Raw genomic sequence first — 27,839 nt, 5'->3', positions numbered from 1 at the left:
CCTTATTTGAGTCTTAAATTGGAGCCCTCATCTTCTGAAACTGTACCTCCTAGTTCTGGATTACCCCAAGTGGGGAATCACATTCATGTCATCTGCTCTGTCAACTCCTTGGAGAATCTTGTATGTTTTAACAAGGTTACATCTCAATTTTTCCAACCTGCTCAACATTTTCTCTTCATCTCAGAAGTAAATCTTGTGGACAACCCTAAACTGCTTCCAGTTCAAGTAAATTCATCCTCCAGTATGAAGATTAAGTTAAGATACTGTACTGCAGGTTGGATCTTACTAAGTTCTGTACAAGGATATCCTGATCACATTTTACTGTAGCATTCTGTGGTCTCATTCCATTTAAACATTATTCTGATGTTCTGTTCTTCCTACTAATGGGGACAAATGTATTTTTCCACATTGTTATCCACATGCCAAATATTGTCTATTCACTTGACCTGAATGTATTATTTTGCAAGCTCTTTATATCGTCTTCAACTTTACTCAGTGACAAATTTTAGACTAACTGGCCTATATTTTCACACTTTCAGGCTGCTTTCTTAAAAAAAAGGTGTTTGGTTTTTGGTTCACTGGAACTTTTCCAAAAGCTACAGAATTTTGTAAGATTACAATGAATGCACCCATTATCTCTGCAGTCAATCATAGAGTTAAACAGCATGGAACGGACCTGTTGGTTCAACTCATTGATGCTGACCAGATATCTTAAACTGACCTGGTCTCTCTGCCAGCATTTGGTGTATGTCGCTTAAACCTTTTCTATTCACGTACCATCCAGATGCCTTTAAAATGTCATAATTGTACCCACCTCTACCACTTCTTCTGGAAGCTTGTTCCATACACACACCACCCTCTGCATGAGATTTTGCCCCTCAGGTCCCGTTTAATTCTTTCCCCCCTTCCCTTAAACCTATGCCCTCTGGTTTTGGACTCCCTTCCCTGGGAGAAAGACCTTGGTTATCTACCCTATCCATACGCCTCATGATTTTATAAACCTTATAAGGTTACCCCTCAGCCTCTGAAGCCCAAGGAAAATAGCTCCAGCCTATTCAGTCTCTCCCTATAGCTCAAACCCTCCCCTAGAATGCATCCCATTGGCCCAGGGACCTCTTCATTTTTGAATCTTGTTTGTTTTCCTAGTATTTTTTCCCTGATAAAAGTTATTCTTTTAAATTTGCCTCTCACTTTTTCTCCTTGAGATTTGTGTCTTCAATCAAGAAGATCAAAGTCTTGAGGCACATTTCAGATGTGGAATGTCTTATTGCAGTTATACAGGACCTTGTTGAGAACACATTTTAAGTACTGCATGCAGTTGTGGACTCCTTAGGTTAAAAAGGATACTCTTGACACAGAGGAAATGTAGCAGAGGTTTTGCTAAGTGGTATTGGGGATGACAGGACTGTCCAATGAGGAGAGATTTATTTGACTGGGCCTGTATGTACGAGAGTTTAGAAGGAAGAGAGGCTGGACAAACTGGATGTTGGGAAGATGCTTCCCCTGGTCGGGAGTCGAGAACCAGGAGACAATCTCAGGATATGGTTTAGGCCATTTAGAACTAACGTGAGGGAGAATTTATTCACCTCAAAATGTAGTGAACCTGTGGAATTCTCTATCACACAAGGCAGTGGAGGCCAAGTCAATGAATATAAGCAAGAAAGAACAAGATATATTTTTCGATTTTAAAGCATCGGGGGTGTGAGTAGAAAGAGGGTATATGACAGTGAGGTAGATGGTCAAACATGATCAGATTGAATGGTGATGCAGGCTAAAAGGCTGAATAGCCCATTCCTCTTGGTTTCTGTGTTATGTTGCTTGGAGATCCTTCATATATCCTGCTCGTTCTTTTAGTTTTTATACATTTTTAGGAGAAGTCGTTATTATTTTTGTGTTCCCCAATAAATTAATTTTGTTCTTTCAGTTTGCCTACCTAACACTTTCATACCTATTCTTGCCTGTATCTCCTTTGTTGTCTTGGTACACAATATGTGGATTTATCTTGAGTTTGAATTTTGCCTTCATGTCTTTATTTATCCATTTCAAAAACTAAATTCATGGGATGTGGGTATCATGGTTAGGCCAGCATTTATGGTGCATCTTTAATTTCCCTAGAAGAGTTGGTGGTGAGCTGTCTTCTTAAACTGCTGCAACCTTTGGGGTTTAGGAACAACCACAGTGCTATTGGGAAAGGAGTCCTAGGATTTGACTCTGTGACAGTGAAGGAATGGGGATGTAATTCCAAGTCAGGATGGTGTGGGAATTGGAAAGGAACTTGTGGATGGTGATGTTCCATTTCATCTGCTTGTCCTGCTAGATAGCAGAAGTCATGGCTGTGGAAGATGCTGTCTAAGTAGCTTAGGTGGATTAATACAATCTTACCTTGCTGAAGTGGCTCCCTTTTCTCCTGGATGGTGTTGAACTTCTTCAGTGTTCTCAGAGTTTTACTCAGCCAGGTCAGTGTTTCATCAGACTCTTGACTTGCACCTTGTAGATAACCTCAGGAAAAGGCATGATTTATCCATTCAGCACTTCTGTAAGAAACAGTTTGCAAATATCCAATGGTATAGCATTAGTCACTTGTATGCTTCTGCTATTTAGGAGGACATAATTTCCAGTAATTTATTAATCACCATCTTAATTTTCTCTTGCAGCAATCCTTTTTCTTCATCAAGACATTTTTCCATATACATTCCCCTGTACCATTTTCAACCCACTAACATCAATGTTATTCCAAATTATTACTTCAGTCTTTGCTTACTAATTTCCTCCTTAGTCTTTATCTTAAAACATATTATGTTGTGATCACTAATACTTGATGTATACTTGTGTTTTATTTCTCTTAGGTCTTGTAACTAATTTTCCATTACTAAATTCAGCAGTCTTCCTTCTAGTGGGTGTAGGGAAGGAGAGGTGTAGGATGGAGTGAGGCTAGTTATACCATGGTAGTAGGAAAATTGCATTGCAGAATTAAACTGGGAGAATGGAGGTTGTGTACCATTCACCATATAAAGAAGTATACATTAACAATTGTGTGGCTAGCAAAGACATCCTGGATTCTAGAATGTTAAAGGAAAATACAAGCAATGATCAGTTAGATTGTAGGAAGCTCATCTGGTAATGACTGATTCCTTAGCAGAGAGCTGAGTAAAAGATAATTCTGGGTTGTAGAAAAACAGGAAAATTGATAAAAGTGGTGATGATTTTAGCAAGTGAGAGCCTGAAGAGAAGAAGGAACAGTGATAGGAAGTGAAGGTCACGGCAGGAAAATGAGATAGAGAGCAGCGTGCGAGTTGAAATTGAAAAGGAATTTGAAATCTGCAGGTTGAGGGGAGATACATAGCAAGTGGCTACAAAGCCTGTGGGTCTAATCTGGTTTTGCCTAAATGGAATGGAGAACAATTGTAGCGGCTCACCTTCAATTTAAGCAAGTGCCCTCCCCTTCATTATCCACACGTTTTGCAATTTTTTTTATTATTCATTTGTGGGTTGTGTGCATTGCTGGTTGGCCAGCATTTCTTGCCCATCCCTAGTTGCCCTTGAGAAGGTGGTAGTGAGCTGCCTTCTTGAACCGCTGCATTCCTCCTGCTGTGGGATGACCCATAATGCTATTAGGGAGGGAATTCCAGGATTTTGATCCAGAGACAGTGAAGGAACTTCTACTTCACTCTACTTCTGAACATCTAGTACCCTTTGATCTGCAGCTTCGCTTCCCCCTCCAAGATATATTCCTATTATTCCTCTGCATTTCACTACTGTAGTATCCTGTCCCATCATTCTTTTATCATGCTCTTCGCTTCTCATCCTTTTCCCCTTCCCTATCTTCTTATTCTGTTTCCTTCATCCTCCCAGCTACAATTTCTCTTCTCTTCCATCCCTTGATCCTTTCCCCATGTCCTTGTTCTGTCCCTTCTCCAATGTACCCCCAATACTTACCTTTGTTTCCTTGCTGTCTGCCTTTAAGGTCCTACTTGCCAAATTGCTAATTTCTTTCCAGGTAAAAAATTGGGGGATGGTGTGTTGCCTCCTTTGTGCCAAGGTCAAAGATACCACTCAGTGACTGCAAAGAATTTGGAGAAAGGAAGGTGATTAGTTGCAAGTCGGCTTGCATATTGTTTCCAACAAAAGCGATAGGAAGAGTGATGAGGTCCTGAATGAGGTTTTAGGGAGTTAGCAAAGACACTGACAAGCAAGGTTTCAAAAATTCTACACCCTGAATTTACTGGCGGGTAAGCTGATTTGTTCTTGCAGAGAGCCACTGTAAGGTTGAATGATCTTCTGTTTTGCAACCATTGTATGATTCCGTATCCCATTCTTGATGATAAAAGGACATACATGAACTGACTGCATTTTGACTCCAAACAGCTAGATATTCATCAACATGAAAGCAAACATACACAATGACATTTCTACAAATGTTTAACGCTGTTGAATATGTTTTATTACATTTTCTTAAATATTCTCCTGACAAATTTCAATAAGAGACATACTAAACAAACTATGAGCCATGCATACTGTGGACCGTTAATCTGAAATGCCCTTAGCTTCCAACTTGATAAGATGTTGAAAATAATGTAACCAAGCTGAGAAGTACTTAACACTCAAAGAAAAGAACTGAAGAGCTGGTCTTAATTTCTTAAAAAAACTCAAGCACTGTCTACTCGTCAGACATCTGCACCATGACGGGTGGAAGTGTCTCTGGGCTTTGAACTGCCCTTTCCTAACTGCTGACATCTGAAGATCCCTTATTCCTTGGTGCGTCATAGTTAATGCATCCAGGACCCAGAAATGCTATAATGGGCTGAATTTTCCCATTTTTGGTAACATGCTTTTTTGAAAGATAATCGTACTCTATCCACCATTGGGTTGAGGATGTTTGGCATACTTGAGGGTTACAAGCACTGCTCACATTAAAGTCCATCAAGATTGATTTAGCTAAATGATCTTTTTATGTTGAACTATCTCCAGATCCAATGACATGGAATTGACAGGCAAATTCATCATAGATCTTAACTGGAAATTGTGAAGTAGGGAAACAACTATTGGTAAAGGGACAAGTAAAGGACAAGAGATATGATTTAACAAGCAGCACTGAGAGCTAGCACAGATGGGAAGTATCAGTTTACCTCCTTTGAGTTATTAAATTTTGTGATTCCCTTTTGCATTTGACAATAATTAAGTTACCATAAATTGCTATCCCTGCTACTATAGATATTTTCTGTAAGCACAGTATTTGCTTTCTGTCATGCTGTTTCCTTTGTACTCTCTAAAAAAAATTCTTTGATTGTATCACAGCAAAACAGTAGTAAATCAGAACAACTTCATTGAAGGACAGTGTAACCTTTTCACATTCCCACACCATCCAATTTAATCTTGTAACCACCAGCAATGGCTGTTGGGAGGAGTGATAAGAAACCTGATCGCTTGATGGTGATGGGGTCAATGAGCTGTAATCGTGAAAAGCACTCACAACAGGCAGCTTAATTCTGTGAAGCTGGGAAATTGGGCAGTGCAGTCAAATGTTAAGGCTTAGAACAGCATCTTAAAGGGGAGTTAACAGTTGGAAATTATAATGAGTAACAACTTAGAGCAGTAGTTATCTCAGCCACAAAAGCAAATACATTTCATTTTAGGTATTCTTGAAACACAAAGCTCACAACAATCTGCCATAATTTATTTCCATTCGGTCATTCCTGAGAGTAGATCTATTTACTTTTCTATGAGAATGACTTCCTCCTGACGTACTGCCATAAAAACATAGGGCTATTGGGCAGAAACATGAAGTAGTAGTAGAGTGGGCAGGAGAGGACAATGCAATGGGTTCTTTATTTTGTCATCTTATCCCAACTAGCGTGTACTAATACACTTCCTACCAATTTCCCACAGGAGATGCAGCTGCCTGAATGGGATTCTGTCTGAAAATTATTCTGGACAGAAATTTGGAGATAAGTTAGCACAACTATCTGCCGTGTTATTTCAAGTATGAATGATTGGTAGTCACATGAGAATAGCCCGATAATATATTTAAGGAGGGCTCCTACAAGACTGAACTGCTCAAAAAGATCTAGAGGATGTATCATTCTCCCATAAAATGAACAATAAATTATCATAGCCAAAGATTTACAATGATGGAGAATTCAAATTCAGTTAACCAGATGTTACTCTGGTAATGTCAGTTGTTAATGACTGTCAGCATTTACCGTCATTGCTGCAGTCATCAGGCAGCAGCTTTTGGAGCTTAGACATGCACAGAATAACATGGAACCTCAGTAGTTGCTGTCATTGATTAGCACTCCTCCTTAGGGTGTGTTGCAGAGATTTCCACAGACTGCAGTTTCCCTTAGAGTTGTAGATTGCTGAGAACTTACACTTTAATCAGTTAAAAGCCCTTGTTCAAAGATGTGTAGGTGGTATTTTTACTGGTGCACTAACTTCATAATTACTACTAAACGTTGTCATTGACCATGAAAAACTAACATTTTCGTGCAATGTCAACATTTTCCACAATGATAATTGAAAATCCACATTGTTGAAAAACTCTCAAAGGAAGTCTGCTTATTTTTATTATAGAATCACTAAGTGAAAAGTAAAATTAAAATGAAGGATTAAAATACTTTTAATTTCCTAGTTTCCTATATATAAGAATTTTAAATCGATTGCTTACTTGCTCACTGATATCACTGTTGCTTCACATCAATCAATCAGCTTCGCTCGGCTTAAGTTAATGTCAGAAAATGGGAAATTCCTACGAAAATGTTATCAATTTTACTTGAGATCAGTACTGATGTCAATGTTCACAAAATCCAGACAACAGTTTATTGCATGTATTCTAGAATCTCTTATGCTCACAACGTTGAATTGCATAAATCTGCCTATTTTGTTTGTAAACACCAAAGGATCTGACTGCACAGGAGCTTGGGTTTATATTTCTTCAGTGATTTTGGATCCAATTTCTTATGATCTAAATCAACAAAGTGTTAACAAATAAAGATGACAAATATATTAGAGAAAAGCTTGGTGGGAAATGTGACAAAAATCACCATAGTAAATGTGTGACTTGGAAAAAATGCTAATTTTAAAGTATATTTATGACCACCTATTTCTTTACCATAGATTGTCATTGTTCAAAGTGCAATGAGTCACATGTTAGTAAGCCTATTGCTTTCAATGGTGCATGATCCAATTGCTAACATCAAAAAAAAATACTTCAAACACCTTGCTTATCCGGACTCACCTGCAAAATTGGAGGAGAAAGCTCTGATGGTAGCAAGTCAGCTGAATATCTTATCAACACAAATGTACAGGTAGGATCAGGGTTTACCCTGAGTTAATTAGCAGAAGGCCTTAAACACTCAAAAATAATCAAAGAGTTTCTAAAGATTACCTTTACTCACTTTGTATGGACAAGTATTTGACATGCTTGCTAATATATTCTGAAAAGCAAGAATTAGTATCAGTATTTTGTAGCACCTTTCATGACCTCAGATGGACTGAAAAAGAGTTTTAGCTGTTAAATATTCTTGGAAATCGGTTACAGTAATACTTTAGAAAACGTAGACAAATTTGTGCACAGTAAGATCTGCAAATTGATGAAATAAATTATTAGACCAGGTCTTAACTTTTGATTGAGAAAGAAATGTTGACCTGGCAACTAGAATTCCCCAGTATGTCTTAAAATAGCCAACTAGGATATTTTACATGTGTCTGAAAGGCCAGAGGGCCTGGGTTGTCATCCCATTTGAAACATGAACCTATGACAATGTAGCATTCCTTCAGTACTGAATTGTAATTTCAGCCTAAAATAAAGCCGTGTCTGGTGTAGGGCTAACATCAAGTTGGAATATATTAACTTGTATATGTCTTGGTATAGGTACAACAAAACTTGGTACTCTGATTTTGGATTTGTTCATCAGAAATTATTTTCCAGCTTCCAGACCACAAAATCTTTCCTCCAAAGTGGTCACGCCCCTAGTCAAGTTGTTCCAGTACAGCATCAACACTGGTTTATCAACCGAACAATGTGGAAAATTGTTCGGCTATGTTATTTCCATGAGAATCAGGTTAAATCTTATCTGCCCATTTACTTGCTCTCCACTACTCTCAATAATCAGTAAAGTGGTGGAAGGTGCCACTGACTGTGCTGTCACAAGTCATCTGTGCCACAATGACCTGCTTACTGATGCTCGGTTTGGTTTTAGCCAGTACCATTTCCTTCTAATTTCTTGCAGCCTTGGTCCAAGCATAGACAGGTGATCTATGAGTGACAGCTCTTAACAGCATAGCAACATTTAAACCAGTGTGACATCAAAGAGCTCAAGGACTCACTTACTCACTGACTTCCCACCACTCAGTCTCCTTGCTCATTCACTCTTCTTAAGCCATTCACTCCTCAGCCACTCACTGTTCCCTCTATATCACCCACTTCCTGATCTCGCACTGTCTCCTCCCCCTGCCCACTCACTACTGCCTCCACTGACTCACTGTCTCCACTGCAGTCATTCACTACGTCTCCCACACCTGCTGATACCACCCCAAACCACTGTCTGACAGTCACCACACTGATTCTTTACGTGGAGTTGCCGAGTGGTTAAACATCTGTGAGATTTTGCTTTCTGAACTTAAGCAAAACCCAGTACAATTTATTCATCTAGATGTGAAGATGTACAATTACCAATATCACTTTGCTGAAGCACACTCCCTCTCTCTCTCTTTCAAACCCCTTCTCACAATAGCTCACTGGGCTGTCAGTCCCCAGCCACAGTGATGCAACTGTTATTCCACTCATTTCAAACCTTATGTCTCCTTGTAACTTTCTAAATCCTCATCCTGCAGAAGGATTCGCCATTTTGGCTCTAGGCCTTGGGCTGAGTTTGATCATTCATGTTATGCTGCTCACTGCCCTTCCAATTACAGACTGTTTTCCTCCTGCACTTGTTTCTGAGGTTCACAGGTAAGTCTATATCAGAAGGAAATGTGGTAATGAACTGGCCTGTGATTGGAGTAGCAGCTCCTTTCAAAATCTTCTAGTTACACTTATCCATATGATGAAATAACAGCTGTTGCTTGCAGGTCATGCCTGACCTAAAGAGACAAGGACAACTGCATGGGAACACTACCATCTTCTAGTTATCCCCTAAGCTACTCAGAAGCCTGACTTGGAGCAATATCTTTATTCCTTCATTGTTTGCCTGGCAAAATCTGCAGTGGTTCAAGAAGTTTGATCATCACTACCATCTCTGCAGAGCAATTAGGGAAAGTCAACAAATGCTAGCATTGCCACTTATACATACATCCTATGCATGAATGGAAAATAAATTCTGTAGCCTTGAACAATTTCATCTGTATAGTTATTATCCAATAATTATCCATTGTATTTATGTTTACAGTTGGTGCAGAGATATAGTTGAGGAATTGGTTAAGAACAGGACAGCAATGCACCTCGAAGATCCTGACAATGAACTGAAGGAACTTGAAAAACTCAAGGTAACTATCCTTATTGCAGAAGTGGATGGCAGCAAAAATTGTTAGATAGGAAGTGGCGTACTGTATGGGATCAATTTATGGTATCTGCAATATTCTTCAAATATTTCAGACACCAAGATCATGTTTCCTTTCTCTGAAGAAAAGTCATTCAGTTATCAGTTGAAGATCACAATTGTTAAGTTGTATCTTCCGTGTAACCACCATGAATTCTTTGTCTGGAATCACTAGGTGGAAGGCACTGAATGGATAAATATCTGTGAGATTCTGCTTTCTGAAATTAAGCAACAACCAGTCCAATTGCTGTCATCTAGAGAAGACGACATACAGTCACAGATCAACCTGACACGTGACCTATGCTCAGCTTGCTTGCGGGTAAGGATAACAGTGATGGATAATTCTTCGACATTAAGCGTGCTTTCTCTCCAGTTCCCTTTTTTGAAGATACTAGCTTCTGTCACCAAATTCAGTGATTATTATTTGTAATTAAAAGTTAGACATTGAGTACAACAATGTACGTGATATTGGTGGGAATGAGTACTTCAGCAGGGCTAAACTTGAAATTGTCCAATTTCTACAAATGCATCTTTCTAAAAGGGAACTCTAAATTTTCTTAAACTTATTTCAATGCCTTTCTGTTTTCATGCTCACCCAATTTTACACTGTTATTTCAGTTTACAGCAAAACAGCCTGGCATCCTGAGAACGTTTAAGATCATTCATGATCTGTACAAGTGTTCACTGTTGCCTTGTGGTACAGTGACAATGGAAGCACGTTTACAGGAGGCACCTTACCAATTTGTCGCACAATCTAGTCTTTTATGTTTTAAATGCTGCCAACTGCTTCACCACATGGCTCTGTGTGAACAGCTCCAATTCTGCTCCCAGTTCCCAGATTTTGCTTTTGTACACAGGATGAGGGTAATACAACAATTTATAGAATCATAGGAACCTTGCAGTCTCGAAGCAGACCATTCAGCCCATTGAATCCACACAGCTCCTTTGAAGAACATTCCATCCACTCCCAGCCCATCGCTGTATCCCTGCATTTCCCATGGCCTTTCCACCTAGCCTGCACATCCTGGACACAATGGGCAATTTAGCATGGCCAATCCAGCTAATCTACCAAACCCATGCAGACACTGGGAGTATGTGCAAACACCACATGACAGTCACCTGAAGGTGACATTGAGCATGTGTCCCTGGTATTATGTAAAGCCTATTCTGAATATCTGTGAGAAGATGGTAATGGTCATGGGATTTCTCACTGAACTGCTTTAGTCCTTGAGCTGATTGTTTCTCCATGATAGTTTTAGTGGCGAAATCCAGAATATTGTCCCAGGAACAGTATAAGGAATTGGAGCACTTACCCAGGTCAGGATGATGCCTTCTTTCGAGGGATGCTTTTAGGTGGTAGTGTACAATATTATTGACCTTGAATTTCTTGCTTGCAGAGGTCACAATATTGCAATACATCTAGCAGCTACAGTACAATGTACAAATGTAATCTTACATTCTATGTTTTCTCAGTTCTGCTGAAAGGCCATTGACCTTAAACTTTAACTTCAGACTGAATTTTATATTCCCTTGGGGCTAAGTTGGCAATGGATGAAGATGTAAAAATAGGCGCAATACCATTAGCATCATTCCAAGCACCTACCCACCTGGCCCCCACTTCATGCATGCTTAGTCTGGCGTATTTGGAGGCTTATTCATCAATACTGCAATAAAACCATTAATTGGGCACATAAGGACCTGTTGCTGCATCAGCCACTGAGCCTCTCTGATGAAGGGTCTAGGCCCGAAATGTCAGCTTTTGTGCTCCTGAGATGTTGTTTGGCCTGCTGTGTTCATCCAGCTTCACACTTTGTTATCTTGGATTTTCCAGCATCAGCCACTACTTTTTTGTAGCAGATGGAGACTGTTGCCAGGTCAAGCCTGGTCGTTTTCACTGCTGGCCTTTTTAGGGACAGTGGAGACTGACCGCCAGTATCTGGGTACCCAATCCCCTTGCCTGCCTCAAGTTGCTCTGCCAGAAGAATAGCACCTTATGAGAGAGAAAGTCACATGAATGGGCTTCAGAAGAGGATCTGTTGAGTGAAGGCCCCCCTATTTTCTTTCCTGCTTTATGGACCACTGAGATCCATGTGTGGTAGTGACCTTTGCATTTGGACGTTAATCTATTGGCATGCCGTCAGGTGTGCATGGCACCTTGGAGTGGCTACATAGCTGAGAGGGAATGTTCCTGCTGAATGGCCAGGTGTGGATGTGCATCAAAAACAGGCTGCAGTGTTAATGACCAGTGGGGAATCAGGAAAGGGGCTGTTGGGTGAGTTGAGTGTATGGAGTAATGATACTTGGGAAGAGGAACTGTCTGTTATGATCTGAGCTGATGGTAGTACTGGAAAATTCAGATCACAGAGTGAAACCTGACTGAATAGATTATAAATTTTACTTTTCCAGTTTTGGTCATCATGATGGTCAGTCACTGAACAAAGTCATACAAGGTTCTGGATGTTCTTTTAACAAAACAACACAAGTTTATTTCATTATGAAAAGAAAACACAAAGCTAATGACAATTTAGTAATGTCTTAACAGCAAAAAAAAACTATTTTTGCATTGTCATGCAATCCTGTTCAAGTATCACTCCAACCTTACTTTTCTATTGCTTTATTTTTCCAATTTATTACTGTGATTTTAAACTTCTGATGGTTCTGTAATGCTGAACTTTTTAATTCTTTATTTGTCTTTTCTCCCCTCAGAATTTGTACTCGTGAATCTATACATGGTGCCTTTGTACTTAAGATGGCGCTGTAAAGTGGCAACTTGTTAACTTTTTACTGTGCTCATGAGTACATGTAACAATAAAGCTAGTCAATTCCATTCCATTCCACTTTTAATTATTTACTCAAATGAATCTTCTAAGTCTATTTTTCTTGTACTACTGAAATATCTGAAGTCTTCATTTCTGATAGTCTGAATGCTGCTTTCCAATTTCACAAACTCTCCCTTAGTCCGAAGATTTCTATAAATTAAATTTTCACAGCCTGGAGACTTCTACAAACTGAAAAAAAAGACTTTCAGCTGGATGGTTCTTCTGAAGTCAACCTATTAGAAGGGCCTGAGCACGTGTTCTTGTGTAGTAAAGAGTCAGTTGTGTAGACATGCAGCAATGAACTCCCCAGATAACTGTTTGAGCCATTTAACTTAAGTCACATGTCTTCTTGGAAAAGCCATCTTCAGTTCACTGCTTAAAATTATTTTCTGTCCTTTTTTTTTAGAAAAACTTCATCATCACAAAAATAAAAGCTAAAATCTGATTTTCCTCCACTTTCAATTTATGTTTCCAAATAATCCCATCCTGCAAAACGACACAATCAAATTCAGTGGTTGGGGGAGCAGAGGTTGTGAAAAGGGAATTCCAGTGAGTGACTGGGGAAGAGGTGCTACTGAGACAGTGAATGGAGTTGGTAAGTGCAGCTGCTGTGTGAGAGGGGGGCTGATAGAAAGAGGGTTGTGCATTTGCGGGTGGAGTGAGTTAAAATTGTTGGTAAGATGTATATGAGATGAAAGGACAAAGGGAATGAAACTTCAGTGAGTCTTCCCTCACCAGGAAAATGTTGAAATCTATGCGAGTACATAACATAATGACAACTTTACAAGAAAAATGAAAAACAGTGAAATTGCAAAATTCAAATTTGATTAGCTCGAAACTCTGGTTGTCGTAACATTGTCATCCATTTCCACTTGCAAAATAAGAAACCCATAGAAGGATGTTTGTGATAAGCTGAAGTTTTGGTCTACTAACACATCCTGAATGAGCATGCACTAAGAAACATTTTTAACACAGATGAATGTGGACTTGTCTTTAATGTTTAAAGATGAAGTGTGTAATGGTGCAAAACCAGGCAAAGAACATGTTGTGTGCATAGCCTGCGCCAACATGGGTAACATTGGAAAAACTGCTGCCTCTTGTATAGGAGAGTGTAAGAAGCCACATCGTCTTCACACTTATAAAGTACTACCCACATGCTTAGTATTGTCGCTTAAAATAGGGGCTCGTTTCGAAAATCGTGACTTCAAGTGAAAAGACCTTAAGTGAAGCATCAATTCCCTTAGAAATCAATATTAAAGTTAATATTAGTTTCCTTAAGGTTTTCCTTACCAGAAACAAAATATTAACAATTGATTATGTAGTCTCTAAGTTGAAATAAAGTACCATCTGTACTTTAAATGGCTAAATTCCTACATGTCCAATCTAAGCATTCTTGTTGGAAGGGTTCAGGTACAAAGTTACCAAAAAGACTAATAGAAGGCAAGATGGATGATGCTGCGATAGTGTAGGGGGATGGGCTTAGATTAGTTCACAGGTCGGCGCAACATCGAGGGCCAAAGGGCCTGTTCTGCGCTGTATTGTTCTATGTTCTTTTGGTAAATGAAATAACTGTTAAAATTTTTTTTGAAAAAAAGCAGTATTCTACCGTAGTTAGAATGACCTGGCTCCATCTAATGGTCGATATTGGTTTGTGCAGCTGAGCTCCCAGCTGCGTTGACTGACTTCTGCCACTACATAGAGCCTACGACCTCCACTCAAATTCAGGAGGGAAGTGAGGACCCAGGAGGGAACCAGATCTGAAGACTAAAGGTAAGAACAGGAAGAGTGAGGAGGAACAAGGCTGGAGCAAAGCACCATAGGGAGTCAAGGTCAGGGCGTGACGAAGCTGGGATGGAAGAAGCAAGAGACAAAACTCAGATGGAGCAAACAGAAGACAAAGTTGGGAAATGAGACCAAGAGAAAGGCAACATCTCTTTTCCATGAGGCCTAGAGGGAGGCAACACACCTCTCCCATGGCCAGGAGAAAAGGAGAGAGTGCCTGGGATGTGAACAGTGCTCTTTTAGGCACTGATTTGATGATGGCACAGACACTGACAACACACACCACAATGATAAAATAAAAAAATGTGATACAAGGTGAAGAAATGCGATAAAAAAGCAGACCACAAGATATAAACTATATGAAATTGAAATAACGATAAGTGGTCCAACATTAAATGACAACCACCTTCAGTATGGGTCTAACAAAACCACCTGGATGACTTTTATACTTTAGAGAAAAGGTGAACAAAATGCAAAAAAGTGGAAGAAAGGCAGATTCTCATTGTGATGATTCTGAAAGTCTAATACGAGCCCACCCGTGCACACTCCTGTTTCCATGGCTGAAACTGCGAAGACCTTGGAGATGTTGCATGTTTTGTACTTCAGTTTGAAAAGACAAAGAACACCCTATTTGACTGCATTGAAACATGGCAGGGTCTTAAGATAGCATGCTATATGGAAAAAAATTACTGGATTTTTCCAGAGCTACCTCCCATTGCTTCTTAATGCCTCTTAGTGTACAAGATCAGGCCATTGTGTGGTGTGATTAGATTGAAATATCAAGACGTTTTTCACATATTTACAGAACCACTGTTCAAAATATTTTTTGACGTAATGCATATTAGGCTTCATAGCTAATCTCATTTATTTCAAAGCTCCATTTTAAGTGGACTTTAGGGTGAACCTTGTGTGATTCAACTTAATGTTGTTTTATTTAACAGATTTTCATATTTTTCAGACATTATTTACTAAATGTTAATCTGAAACTGTGTGATGGAATAGTTTATGGCCCAGAGGAAATCATTTAGCCTATTGAATCCATGCTGGCTCCCAGCGAAGCAGTCAGTTTTACTTTCCTGTTTAATCTACACAGCTTTGCATGTTAGAGTTGATAAGGGGGAGCTGGTGGATGGGGTGTGTTTGGACTTTCAGAATACTTTTGACAATGTCCCACACCAGGAATTGGTAAACAAAATTAAAACACATGAAGTTGTATGTGTAAGCTTTGTTTAAATGTGTTTCTGCTTGACTTGCTTATTGGAACTTATTTTATACCAGTACTGAGGCATAGTTCACTATGAAACGTTGTTTGTTAATATTGAAACAGAAGATATATGCCTGCAATTCTATGAAACCCATCTTTAGCCCTAACGTCCTAAGTAACTGACAGTTTTTAAAGTGCTGTGTTCTCATACAGGCCAAATTGTGGTTGAAGCTCTCAAGGTTCCTGCTTCTTGTGCCAACGTTGTCTCTGGAAAGTCAGGCCCTCTGATTCGAGGGGTTCATTTAAACCCAGTTCTCCAGATAATCCCCAAGTGCAGTGGCTTAGTATTGTTTATTTTGTCAGCATGCTAATTGCCATGCAGATTTCACCATGTAGTTACAGCAACCTGATACAGCAATGCCATTAACATAATTGAATTATTCCATGTGAATTTTCTGTCCAAGGAAAAGGTGTTGCAAAAGCAGTATTTGACATTGTGATAAAAACAACAAACGCTGGAGGTCACAGCGGGTCAGACAGCATCCATGGAGAGAGAGGAAGCTTGATTTTATAATTTCCCTATTGATTGAGCTGACCCTAGGAGTCAGGCTATCTTAGAAACAATTGTACCAAAACTCTGATCTATTGTTCCATCTGATTGGCACCACATTGATGTAACCTGGTTAAGACTGTTCAGGATCTTATATGCTTGAATCAAACAACTTGCATTCTTCTGAACTGACGTGTAATGAGATAGATTTGGTTAGGTGATGGAACCCCTGGGGGACAGTGACCATAATATGATCAAATTCACCTTGAAGTTTGAGAGGGAGAAGCTGGAATCAGATGTAATGGTATCATAGTTGGGTAAAGGTAACTAAAAAGACATGAGGGAAAAACTTGCCAGAGGTGATTAGAAGGAAGGCCTAGCAGAGAAGATGGTATTGCAGTAATAGCAAGAGTTTCTGGGGGTAATTCAGGCGGCACAGCAGAAATTTATCCCGATGAAGAAGAAACAAAATAAAGGTAATACAAATCATCCTTGGCTGACAGGGGAAGTCAGAGACAGCATAAAAGAAGAAGAAAAAGCATGCAATTTGGAGAAGATTAGTGAGAAGCCAGAGGATTGAAAAGACAATAAAAATCTAGAAAAGGATAATTTAAGAAAACAATAAGGGGGGAGAATATGAAAAATGAGAGTAAGCTACCTGGTACTGTAAAAAAATTGCAAGAGTTTTTCACTATCTAAAAAGTAAGAGAGTCAAGAGTGGAATTTGGACTGCTGGAAACAGACTGGGGAACAAAGAATTGGCAGAGGAAATTAATCGTACTTTGCAACAGTTTTCACAGTGGAAGACATCAGCATACCAGAACTTCAAGAGCCAGGGGGTAGAGATGAGTGCTGTGGCTACCTCTAAGGAGAAGGCATTGGGGAAGCTGATAGGACTGAAGATGGATAAATCACCTAGACCAGATGGACTACACCCCAGAGTTCTGGAAGAGATAGCTGAGGAGCTTGTAGAGGCATTGGTGGTGATCTTTCAGGAATCTCTGGAGGCACAGAGGGCTCTAGAGGACTGGAAAGTGGCTCAAGTAACATGCCTGTTTAAGGAGAGAGAGAGAGAGAGAAGAAGACAGAAACTAATAGGCCAGTTAACCTGACCTCAGTAGTTCGTATGATTTTAGAATATTCAGCATGAGATTGCGGAGTACTTGGAATGCATAGTAAAACATGGCTGAGTGAACACAGCGCCATCAAGGGGAGGTCGTACTTGACAAATTTGTTTGAGGACAGAATGACCAACTTAGACAAAGAAGAGCCAGTGGGTGTGATCTGGTTGGATTTCCAGAAAGTCTTTGACAAAGTGCCATAATGGAGGCTGCTAAGTAAGGTAAATGTCTGTTTTACCAGGGACAAGGTACTGGCATGGATAGAGGATTGACTGATTGATAGAAGGCAGAGTAGGGATAAAGGCAGTCTTTTTCAGGATGGAAGGCAGTGACTAATGGAGTTCCACAGGATTCCATTTTGGCACCATAGCTATTCACATCATACATTAAGAAACTGGCCAAAGGAACTGTGGGCATTGTTGCTCTATTTGCTAATGCGATAAATATAGGTGGATGGACAGATAGTGTTGAGAAAGCAGGGAGGATGCACAAGGTATTGGATAGGATAGGAGGAGAATGCTCAAAGAAATGTCAGATGGAATACATTGAAGTTATGCACTTTGGCAGAAATAATACAGGTATAGAATATTTTCTAAATGGTAAATGGCCTCGGAAATCTGAAGCACAAAAGGACTTCAGAGAATCCTAAACTATGACTCCTAAGGTTAACATGTGGGCTCAGTTGGTGTTACGAATGCAATGTTAGTATTCATTTCAACAGGGCTAGAATACAAGGTCAGAAATGTACTGCTGTGGCTTTGTAAGGCTCCGGTCAGATTGCATTTGTAATATTGTGAGCAGTTTTGGGTTCTGTATCTAGGGAAAAACATGCCGGCATTGGAGGGATTTTATAAGAACCATCCTGAGGTTGAAGGGCTTGTCATATGAGGAGCAGTTGAGGATTCTGGGTCTGTAGAGGATGGAGTTTAGAAGGATGAGGGGAGGTGTCATTGATGCTTGCAGAACAGGGACACAGCCTCACAGCCATTTACAACTGAGATGAGGAGGACTTTCGTCAGTGAAAGGATAGTGACTCTGTGGAACTCATTGCCAAAGAAGCTGTGGAGGCCAATTCATCGAATGTATTTAGGATAGAGATAGATAAGTTCTTGATTCGTTAAAGTATCATGGATCTCCTATGTTTTATGGCCTTACAGAACTTCAGTGAAAACAAGCCCAGTGTGTCTAATATATCCTCATGGAACAAACCACTCCTTTCAGGCATCAAACCTCCACCAAAATGCTTGCAAAAAATTTGCATTCTTCCTTATTTAGAGGAACCAAAGCTGTTTTGGTTACTTCAGAGAAACAAAAACAGAAATTGCTGCTGAAACTCAGCAGGTCTGGCAGCATCTGTGGAGAGAAACTGTTCATGTTTTGAGTCTTGTGATCCTTTCTCAGAACTTAAAAACTGGAGAAAGGCACAGGGCTCAAAGTGTTAACTCTGTTTTCTCTCCATGGATGCTGCCAGATTTGCTGAGTATCTTCAGCAATTTCTGTTTTTGTTTGTTTCAGATCTCCAGCATCTGTAGTTCTGTGTTTTATTGCAGGTTACCTGAGATGTGGTCCTACTAATACTCTGTATAACTCAGATGTCATCCTTCGCATTATGAATTAAAGAATCTAGTTTTGATCATTGACCTCTATCAGAAAATACCTTAAACTTCTGGAAGAGCACACTGTTTAATCCTATTATTGTAACATTGTTGTGCTAAATATTTGTTTTAACTTTCACATATGGGACAAACATTGGTAAATTGCCATTTTTATTCTAGATTCATATTGAGCTGAAACTGCTCCAAATGCTTCTTATTTTGGACTATTACAATTGCCAACAGGACAACTTTTGTGCAATAAATTTGATCTGGATTTTAATTGCTGGAAAGAAAGTCCAGTATTATTAACTGTCAGTACTACTCTGTTCCAAATGTGTTTTGAAACACTATTAAGTCATTAAAGGCATTAAGAACAAATCTTTTTTTCCTTTGTCTAAACATCACTGATGTACTTGCCATGAATTGTTTCTGAATAGATACCGTTAGCATCCATGTCATCTTACTATTGCAAAGCTTACAACAATTTTCTATTAGTATATGCATCTCTGAATTTCTTCCCTGAATCCTGTATAAGTACTTAGATGTATTTTCCTTTACTAATTTAGACAGAAGAATTAAAACCAGAAAATATCAAAAACCCAAATTATTCTTTCATTGATTTTTAATCCATTTTTCCCTTCATGCTCTTGCTGTCAACTTTATTTATCATACGTTTGGGAGAAGTTCATCTATTGCTGTTTTAATGTTATACTGTGCTGCATTGTTTTTCAGGTGTAATTGTCGTAAGATTATTTCACATTTTTCCCTTGCATTTCAGGGCTCAGCCACTGAAATACTTGGGATGGCTGACTCTGATCTATCTTTGCTAATACCAGGAGAAACAGAAACTGATGATGGACCAAGAACCATCGCATCCTTCCAGGTAAAATCAAGTAACGTGCTTTTTCTTGAGTTACTGTTTTAGTAGAAAAGATATTTACTAACTGCTTACTAGCTCTAAGATTATTTTTAAAAATATTGTTAATGGAGTGTTCCACAGTGCCATTGCAAAAGGAATGCTATTTTATATATTTTGAAGCAGTGTATATTTATGTGTGCCAAACAGCTCTCTCAATTCTCAGGTTTACCGATATGTGACCAAAAAGGACTCTTCTTTTCAACCTCTGAAGATTTTCTGTTTGGTATCAATGAAATTTCAGCAATCATTAAAACTTTGGGGGAAATACAACCTTGTGTCCTATCCTCTGCTTTGCAACTGAGTTAGGAAAAAAGCTCTATCGTGCCTGTCATTTGCGGTACCTCGACCACCAGATCAGTTGAGACTGGCGAACTCAAATTAAGGATCTTGTGTCTTGAGCTACTGAAGTAACCAATGACAAATTCTGGTGATTACCTTTACTTTTCCCTCAAAACCAGTAATAATTAGACTGAACTTGCAAAAAGTAATTTTGCTTCAAACATTTGAAATGCTTTTGGTTCCTCTTCTTTAAGTCCTGAATGAATTTGTGGAATTCATTGGGAATGAGAATTGGAAGCAGCTTAGTGCAACTCTGCAGAAGGACTTGGACATGCTAAGTAAGTGGACAATGAAGTCACAATTGGAATACAATGTGGGCAAGTGTGAGGTTATGCACTTGATAGGAACAATAGAGGCATAAACTATTTTCTAAGCAGGGAAATGCTTTGGAAATGCAAAATACAAAGGGACTTAGGAATCCTAGTTCAGGATTCTCTTAAGGTTAGCATGCAGGTTCGTATAGTGGCTAGGGAGGCAAATGCAATGTCACCATTCATTTCAAGAGGGCTAGAAAACAAGAACAGAAATAAACTGTTGAGGCTATACAAGACTCTGGTCAGACTACATTTTGAATATTGTGAGCAGTTTTGGGCCACATATCTGAGGAAAGATGTGCAACGCCATAGGAGGTTTACAAGAATGATCCCAGGAAAAAGGGCTTGTCATATGAGGAGTGAAAACTCTCAGTCCACACTCGATGGAGCTTGGAAGCATGAGAAGGAATCCAATTGAAATTGACAAGATACTGTGAGGCCTGAGTGTAAGTGGAGAAGATGTTTCAATTACAGGAGAGACTAGGACCCAGGGACACAGCCTCAGGGTGAAGAGTCGACCATTTAGAACTAAGATGAGGATGAATTTTTATCAGCCAGCTGGCTGTGAATCTCTGGAACTCATTGCCTCAGAGGGCTGTTGAGGTCAAATCATTGAGTATATTTAAGAGTTAGGTAGTTGGTTCTTGATTTGTAAGGGGATCAATCCTGTGAGGAAAAGGCAGGAGAATGGGAATGAGAAACGTGTCAGCTATGATTGAAAGGCAAAACGTACTTGATGGGCTGAATGATATAATTCTAGTCCTGTATCTTACGGTCTTAGTACTCCAGGGAGGCAGAAAGTTCCATGTTGTGGATCTGAGAGCGAATCTGAACACACCTAAATGAATGAATCGGTGTGTGTGAGAGAAAAAGAGAATGGGTATGTATGAGAATGAATAAGCGCGTCTCTATATGTGACTCTGACTCTGTGAGCTCTCTGTCTCTCTCTCTCTCACACACACACACACACACACACACACACAGTTTCCCCCCCCAACCAAAAAAATCCATCAAAATGTCAGGCTTGGAGAGAAAGAATGCACACATTATAGAGGCAGACATGTATACAGCACAGTAACAGGTCCTTCAACCCAATTTGTCTATGGCAACCAGATTTCCAAAACCGAACCAATTCCATTTGCCTGGCTTTGGCCCATACCTCTCTAAACATTTCTAATCCATGTACCTGTCCAAATGTCTTTTAAATGCTATAATTGTATTTGCTGCTACCACTTCCTCTGGCAGCTCATTTCCATAGACGTATCATTCTCAGTGTGAAAAAATTGCCCCGAGATCCCTTTTAAATCTTTCCCTTCTCACTTTAAATCTAGCTTAAGCTTCCTAGTTTAACCCTCTAGTTTTGGAACAAAAACAAAGTTGCTAGAAAAGCTCAGCAGGTCTGGCAGCATCTGTGGAGGAGAAAACAGAGTTAACGTTTCGGATCCGGTGACCCTTCCTTTAGTTTTGGACTCCCCTACCCTGGTATGTTGCTTCATCAATACTAACCTCTGCGACGTTGGGTGTCCCTCTATGTATCTTTATTCATCTGCAAATATAAGAAGAATGCCCTCAGCTCTTTCGCCCAGATCATTAATGTATAATGTGAATAGTTGTGGTCCCAACACTGACTTTTGGGGAATGCCACTAGTCACCAGCTGCCATTTTGAAGAACACCCCTTTATCCCCATTCTCTGCCTTCTGCCAGTCAGCAAAGCCTCTATCTATGCACGTACTTTTCCCTTAACACCATGGGCTTTTATCTTATTTACAGCCTCTGGTGTGGCACCTTGTCAGAAGCCTTCCAGAAATCCAACTGCATCACATCCACCGGCTTTCCTCTGTCTAACTAGATCATTATCTCCTTAAAGAATTATAACAGGCTTGTCAAGTATGACGTCCCTGTGATAAAGAAGTGCTGACTTGGCCCTATTTTGCTGTACACTTCCAAGTACTCCATAAGCTCATGCTTAATAATGGACTCTTAAAATCTCACCAACGATCAAGGTCAGGCTAACTAGCGTATTGCTTCCTGTCTCTCTCAAACAGGGATGTTTCATTTATCACTTTCCGGTCCTCTGTGACCCTCCCTGACTCCAGTGATTCCTGAAAGATCACCACCAATGCCTCCACAATCTCCTTAGCCATCTCCTTCAGAGCTTTGGGGTGTGGTCCATCTGGGCTGCATGATTTATCCAACTTCAGACCTTCCAGATTCCCCAGCACCTTTTCCTTAGTGATGGCCACTTTACTCACCACTGCTCCCTGACTCTGCTGAAGTTCTGGTGTGTTGTTGGTGTCTTCCACCGTGAAAACTGATGCAAAATACCTCTTCGGTTCCTCTGCCATTTCTTTGTTCCCCATTACTACTACTCCAGCTTCATTTTCCAGCAGCCCAATATCTAGCCCTCACCTCTCAGGCTACATGCTGGCTTTAAGTGACGCAAGTTAGCTTTTAATCATGCTAAGCTCTTCCAGTTTCAACTCCTACTGAAGCATTCATCCAACCAGCAACATGCTCAGCCTTAGTGATAATAGGAACAGCAGGTGCTGGAGAATCCGAGATAACAAGGTATGGAGCTGGATGAACACAGCAGGCCAAGCAGCATCTCAGGAGCAAGAGAGCTGACATTTTGGGCCTTGACCCTTCATCAGAAATGGGGCAGGGGAAGAGGGTTCTGAAATAAATAGGGAGAGAGGGGGAGGCGGATCAAAGATGAATAGAGGAGAAGATAGGTGGAGAGGAGACAAACAAGTTAAAGAGGCAGGGATGGAGCCAGTAAAGGTGAGTGTTGGTGGGGAGGTAGGGAGGAGATAGGTCAGTCCAGGGAGGACGGACAGGCCAAGGGGGCGGGATGAGGTTAGTCGGTAGGAGATGGCGGTGCAGCTTGAGGTGGGAGGAGGGGATAGGTGAGAGGAAGAACAGGTTAGGGAGGCAGGGACGAGCTGGGCTGGTTTTGGGATGCGGTAGTGGGAGGGGAGATTTTAAAGCTTGTGAAATCCACATTGATACCATTGGGATGCAGGGTTCCCAAGCAGAATATGAGTTGCTGTTCCTGCAACCTTCTGGTGACATTGTTGTGACACTGCAGGAGGCCCAGAATGGATATGTCGTCTGAGAAATGGGAGGGGGAGTTGAAATGGTTTGCGTCTGGGACGTGCAGTGTGGTGCGAACTGAGCATAGGTGTTCTGCAAAACGGCCCCCAAGCCCTCACAAGCTTCAAAATCTTCCCTTCCCCTACTGCGTCCCAAAATCAGTCCAGCCCGTCCTTGTCTCCCTAGCCTGTTCTTTCTCTCACCTATCCCCTCCTCCCACCTCAAGCCACACCCCCATCTTCCTACCTACTAACCTCATCCTGCCTCCCTGACCTGTCCATCCTCCCTGGACTGACTTATCTCCTCCCCACCTACACTCACCTTTACTGGCACCATCCCCGCCTCTTTAACTTGTCCGTCTCCTCTTCACCTATCTTCTCTTCTATCCATCTTCGATCCGCCTCCCCCTTTCTCCCTAGTTATTTCAGAATCCTCTTCCCCTTCCCCATTTCTGATGAAGGGTCTAGGCCCGAAATGTAAGCTTTCCTGCTCCTAAGATGCTGCTTGGCCTGCTGTGTTCATCCAGCTCCACACCTTGTTAACATGCTCAGCCTTGGCTGGATGTGAAAATGTTAATTAGCAGGTAGCGCAATAAAAACAAGATAAGGATGTTAATTCACATCACAGTCCTTACTTTTGGAGCTTTCAAATTAATCCTTCTTTGCCAGTGAGGGTTGAATATGTTCTGATGAAATGAGTTCTGAGGAGGTGTCACTTGACCTGAAATGTTAGCTCTGATTTCTTTCTGCACGTGCTGCCAGAGCTGCTGAGCTTTTCCAGCACTCAATTTTGTTTAGGGTTAAATAAGAGTACACTGACCGTGCAAAGCTGGCTGGAGAGGTAAGCTGTGATGAGTTTCCAAAGGATTTCAGGTCAGATTTATGATTGACCAGAAGTTGATCGATGGAAAATAATGTGGGGAAGTGTAACGTTTTGATAGGACAATTGGAAAGCAGGTTTTTTAGAATTTGTGAGGCACAAGTGTATGTGGGGGTCCTTGTACACAATTCAAAGGAGGTTAATCGTGTCAATACAATCAATGGTATATTGGCCTTTATTGCTAAGGGTTTGGAATATAAGAAAGTCTTGTTGTAATTATGTAAGGCTTTGTTGAGACTGCAGATGGAGTACTATGTACAGTTTTGCTCTCCTGCCGCAAGACAGATGTGCATGACTTATTAGGGGCACAGGCCAAGCAGTTTTTATGAGACTGGTAGGTTGAATGGATGGTGCTCTATCTAAGAGAATGAACAGCACAGTCTTACGTTCTTGAGATTTTAAAAGGATCCGAGATGGTCTTGCAGAAATAAATTTGCTGGGCAAAGTGGATACTGAAGTAGGCAGTAGATGGGGAGAACACTTCATTTGGAGGGTTGTATCGTTTTGGAATTCTCTACTCCAGCAGTTATGGATGCTCATTGAGTTCAAGACTGAAATGTTTAGCCCTATGAAGATTGAGGAACTGTTTGGCATAAGGCAAATGAGTTGGTGTCAAAGTTGTGCCATGATCATATTGAACTGACAGATCAAGTTCAAGTGGAATATGGCCGACTCCTGCTTGTATTTCTTATCTTCTTGAGTCAGACTGAAAAGAAATGATATTATAGGTGGCAAATTCAACATATATATGAAAAGCTGGAGATCTATTCTGAGACCTCATCCAGATATTATAAAGGATGTGGTCATTGTGGTTGTAAGGTGCCTAACTGCTGTGCATTCTTTTTTCCATCTGCTAAACAATGTAATTATGTTTGAAAAAAAAGTTGCATGAAACTTGCTGTGCAGGAAAAATTCCTTTTCATATACTGCTATTAACTTGAAATAATACATAATGAAAAAATGTTAATAATTATTATTTGCCTTGCCTGGTTGTTGGTTTTTATACTGTAACAACTAATGAAATTATTCTACTCCTCCTCCTCCTCCTCTTCATATTTTACAGAAATTGAGCGAGATTGACAAATCTGAGTCTGGAGTAAGTTTGTCTTAAATTTTAATATGTAATGGAGGGAGTGAAAAGGCTTGCTCACATTGACAGCAATGCCTATTTTACACAGTGTATAATATCTTGGCGATTGCCTAACTGGTATGTTGGCAAGGTGGGTGTTCCACTGCATAAGGTGAATGAGCAGTTGCATGTCTTATCTGACACTATAAAATACCTCCCTGGTTCAAAGTAGTGATCACACTGAATGGTGTCTACAGTACCTCCGTGAACAATGCAGCATAAGAGGTACAGTTTGAGAATCTGACAATGTTAAAACTCACAAACAATACCATATACCAGGTGCATTCCACATTATCTTACTCATGAGTTAGCTTGGGATTGTTTGGGTCTTTCTGTAAGGCTGTTAGAAAGGCTAAGCTGCTAAATGAATGTGAGTTGGGATTGGAGCCCAGGAATGGGGGCTGCTGGATGTGTGATTGAGAGAGGTGTTTGGGAAGAGGGGTTGCCGATTGAAAGAATAGTAGAAAGTAAAGTTGGGAAGGGGGGCATTTCTTTGAGGGGTGAGAGAGAAAAGTAGATTTGCATTTGTGTGTGGGGCAAGGTGAGGCTGAGTAAAGGGCAGGTAGGGAGAGGCTTGACTGAATTTTCTGTCAGCAGGGAATATGAAAAGCTTAGCTGAAATCTGCATGAGGAAATAAAATATTAGCATTTTTCCAAAATATTTTAAAAGCCCACATTTTCATATTTAAATGATGTTATTATGTATTGATCTAAAATAGCCACAGTCATTTACAACACAGAGCGAGGACATTTGGTCCATTAAGTTCATGCCAAATTGCCGTGGAACAGTCAGTCCTCTGAATACTCATATCCCAATACATGTATATAACCGTCAAAGAGCCCATCCACTTTCGTTTTCAAATCATTCATTGCTTCCATTTCTATCACCCTTGTCATTACTACTTGCTGCATATAAAAATGCCAATTTTCACATTCTGTCTGCACAAAGTTTAATATTTATACTATACTATTTTGTTGCTCCTTTTTCTTGAAATCAGGGAATTTTACATGCACAACTGCATTGAGTGCTACCATGCAGACGTCATTTCAGTGATTTACACTGAATTCTGATAGTGATAAATGGTAAACCAAGGGGAAAGAATTATTTCCAACCAGTTGAAACCTAATAATCACACACTTTTGAAGTGGCCTAAAAGACTTGTATTTCACTACAAATGTGCTTTATTTATTTGATTCTGTATTACAAAAGTATCTAAGACCTTTTTGTTTCTGGCCCCTCTCAGCCCTAATTAGCACTTTTTCACTGCATCTCATGCATTGCCAGGGCATATGACACAGGTTCTGTAGCATGATAGTAAACAGGCATTCAACTGGGCCTCCATTTCCTACCTACTAACCTCATCCCACCCCCTTGACCTGTCCGTCCTCCCCGGACTGACCTATCCACTCCCTACCTCCCCACACATACTCTCCTCTCCACCTATCTTCTCCTCTATCCATCTTTGATCCGCCCCCCCCCTCCATATTTATTTCAAAACCCTCTCCCCATCCCCCTTTTCTGATGAATGGTCTAGGCCCAAAACGTCAGCTTTTGTGCTCCTAAGATGCTGCTTGGCCTGCTGTGTTCAAGCAGCTCCACACTTTGTTATCTCGGACTCTCCAGCATCTGCAGCTCCCATTATCTCAGATTCAACTGGGCCTGGCCTGTTTCCCTTGTCTGCTCTGTAGGCTTTGTGCTTCTTGTGCATCTTCAGCTGATGCAAAGACCATTGATAGTCCTCATTTTACAAGAGTGTATGAGATCATTACATTGGATCCTCTTTGTTCTCACACTTCTGTTGCTTCTGGCGGCAGTGATTTCTACCCATGCACGTTTGGTCTGTGTGAGTGGCTTCCTCCTTCTATTTTACTGGAAAAGAAGCAACTTTCCCTCTTCAATTGCCATCAGATCATGTCCAGGTCGGTATCCGAAAATCAAGAGGCTGTCCTGTGTTCCTCCAGCCCTTCTGACGTGATTGAAACGAGGAGTCCAATCCAAAGTTTGCCGTGACTCTTCACTTCCACAGTGATGGTTGCAATAGTGAGATTAAGACATGCCTACCCTTGGGTTGGCTGGCCTATGTTTCTATCACCCACTGCTGCTAATTGACTGACAAATTCATCTCTGTACCAATTAAAGGATCACCCAGTGTAAATCTGGGCGCATTTCTGTTTCTCCTCTGGAGGTAGTTTGGGATTCACAATCAACCTCAGCTTCCATTTTCTGCCCACATTCTTTCTGAAGTTTCACAGTATGTCACTTAGCTGGGTCATGTTTTTCATTTAAATACTTTACAGGCATGCTGTTTCATTTCTTGTAGATGTGTGCCTTTGTTTACCCCATCATCATCTCTTTCACTTATTCCTACACACAGGACGTGAATATTGGTAACTAGACCAGCATTTATTGTCTGTCCATGATTGAAGGTGTTGGTGAGCTGCTTTCTTGAATCCCTGCAGTCTATGTAGTATGGTACAATCACATGCTAATAGGGAGGGAGTTCCAGGATTTTTGACCCAGTCATAGTGAAGGAATGGCTGTGTAGTTCCAAGTCAGG

General features: G+C 40.5%; 1 protein-coding gene across 6 annotated transcripts in view; it reads left to right on the top strand.

Annotated features, from left to right (window-relative positions):
- Positions 1–27,839, top strand: part of axdnd1 (axonemal dynein light chain domain containing 1) — a 139,398-nt gene that overhangs the window by 90,303 nt on the left and 21,256 nt on the right. For all 6 annotated transcript variants that reach the window (XM_048539705.2, XM_048539706.2, XM_048539704.2 and 3 more), the window contains 5 exons: positions 7,114–7,304; positions 9,387–9,483; positions 9,712–9,855; positions 19,386–19,490; positions 25,216–25,248. In XM_048539705.2, coding sequence (XP_048395662.2) covers positions 7,114–7,304; positions 9,387–9,483; positions 9,712–9,855; positions 19,386–19,490; positions 25,216–25,248 — 570 coding nt within the window. The remainder of the gene's footprint in view (positions 1–7,113; positions 7,305–9,386; positions 9,484–9,711; positions 9,856–19,385; positions 19,491–25,215; positions 25,249–27,839) is intronic.

This window comes from Stegostoma tigrinum, chromosome 8 (assembly GCF_030684315.1).
Source record: "Stegostoma tigrinum isolate sSteTig4 chromosome 8, sSteTig4.hap1, whole genome shotgun sequence".
Lineage (NCBI taxonomy): Eukaryota > Metazoa > Chordata > Chondrichthyes > Orectolobiformes > Stegostomatidae > Stegostoma > Stegostoma tigrinum.
Note: the sequence above shows the minus strand (reverse complement) of the source record. Positions and strands in the feature narration are given on the sequence as shown.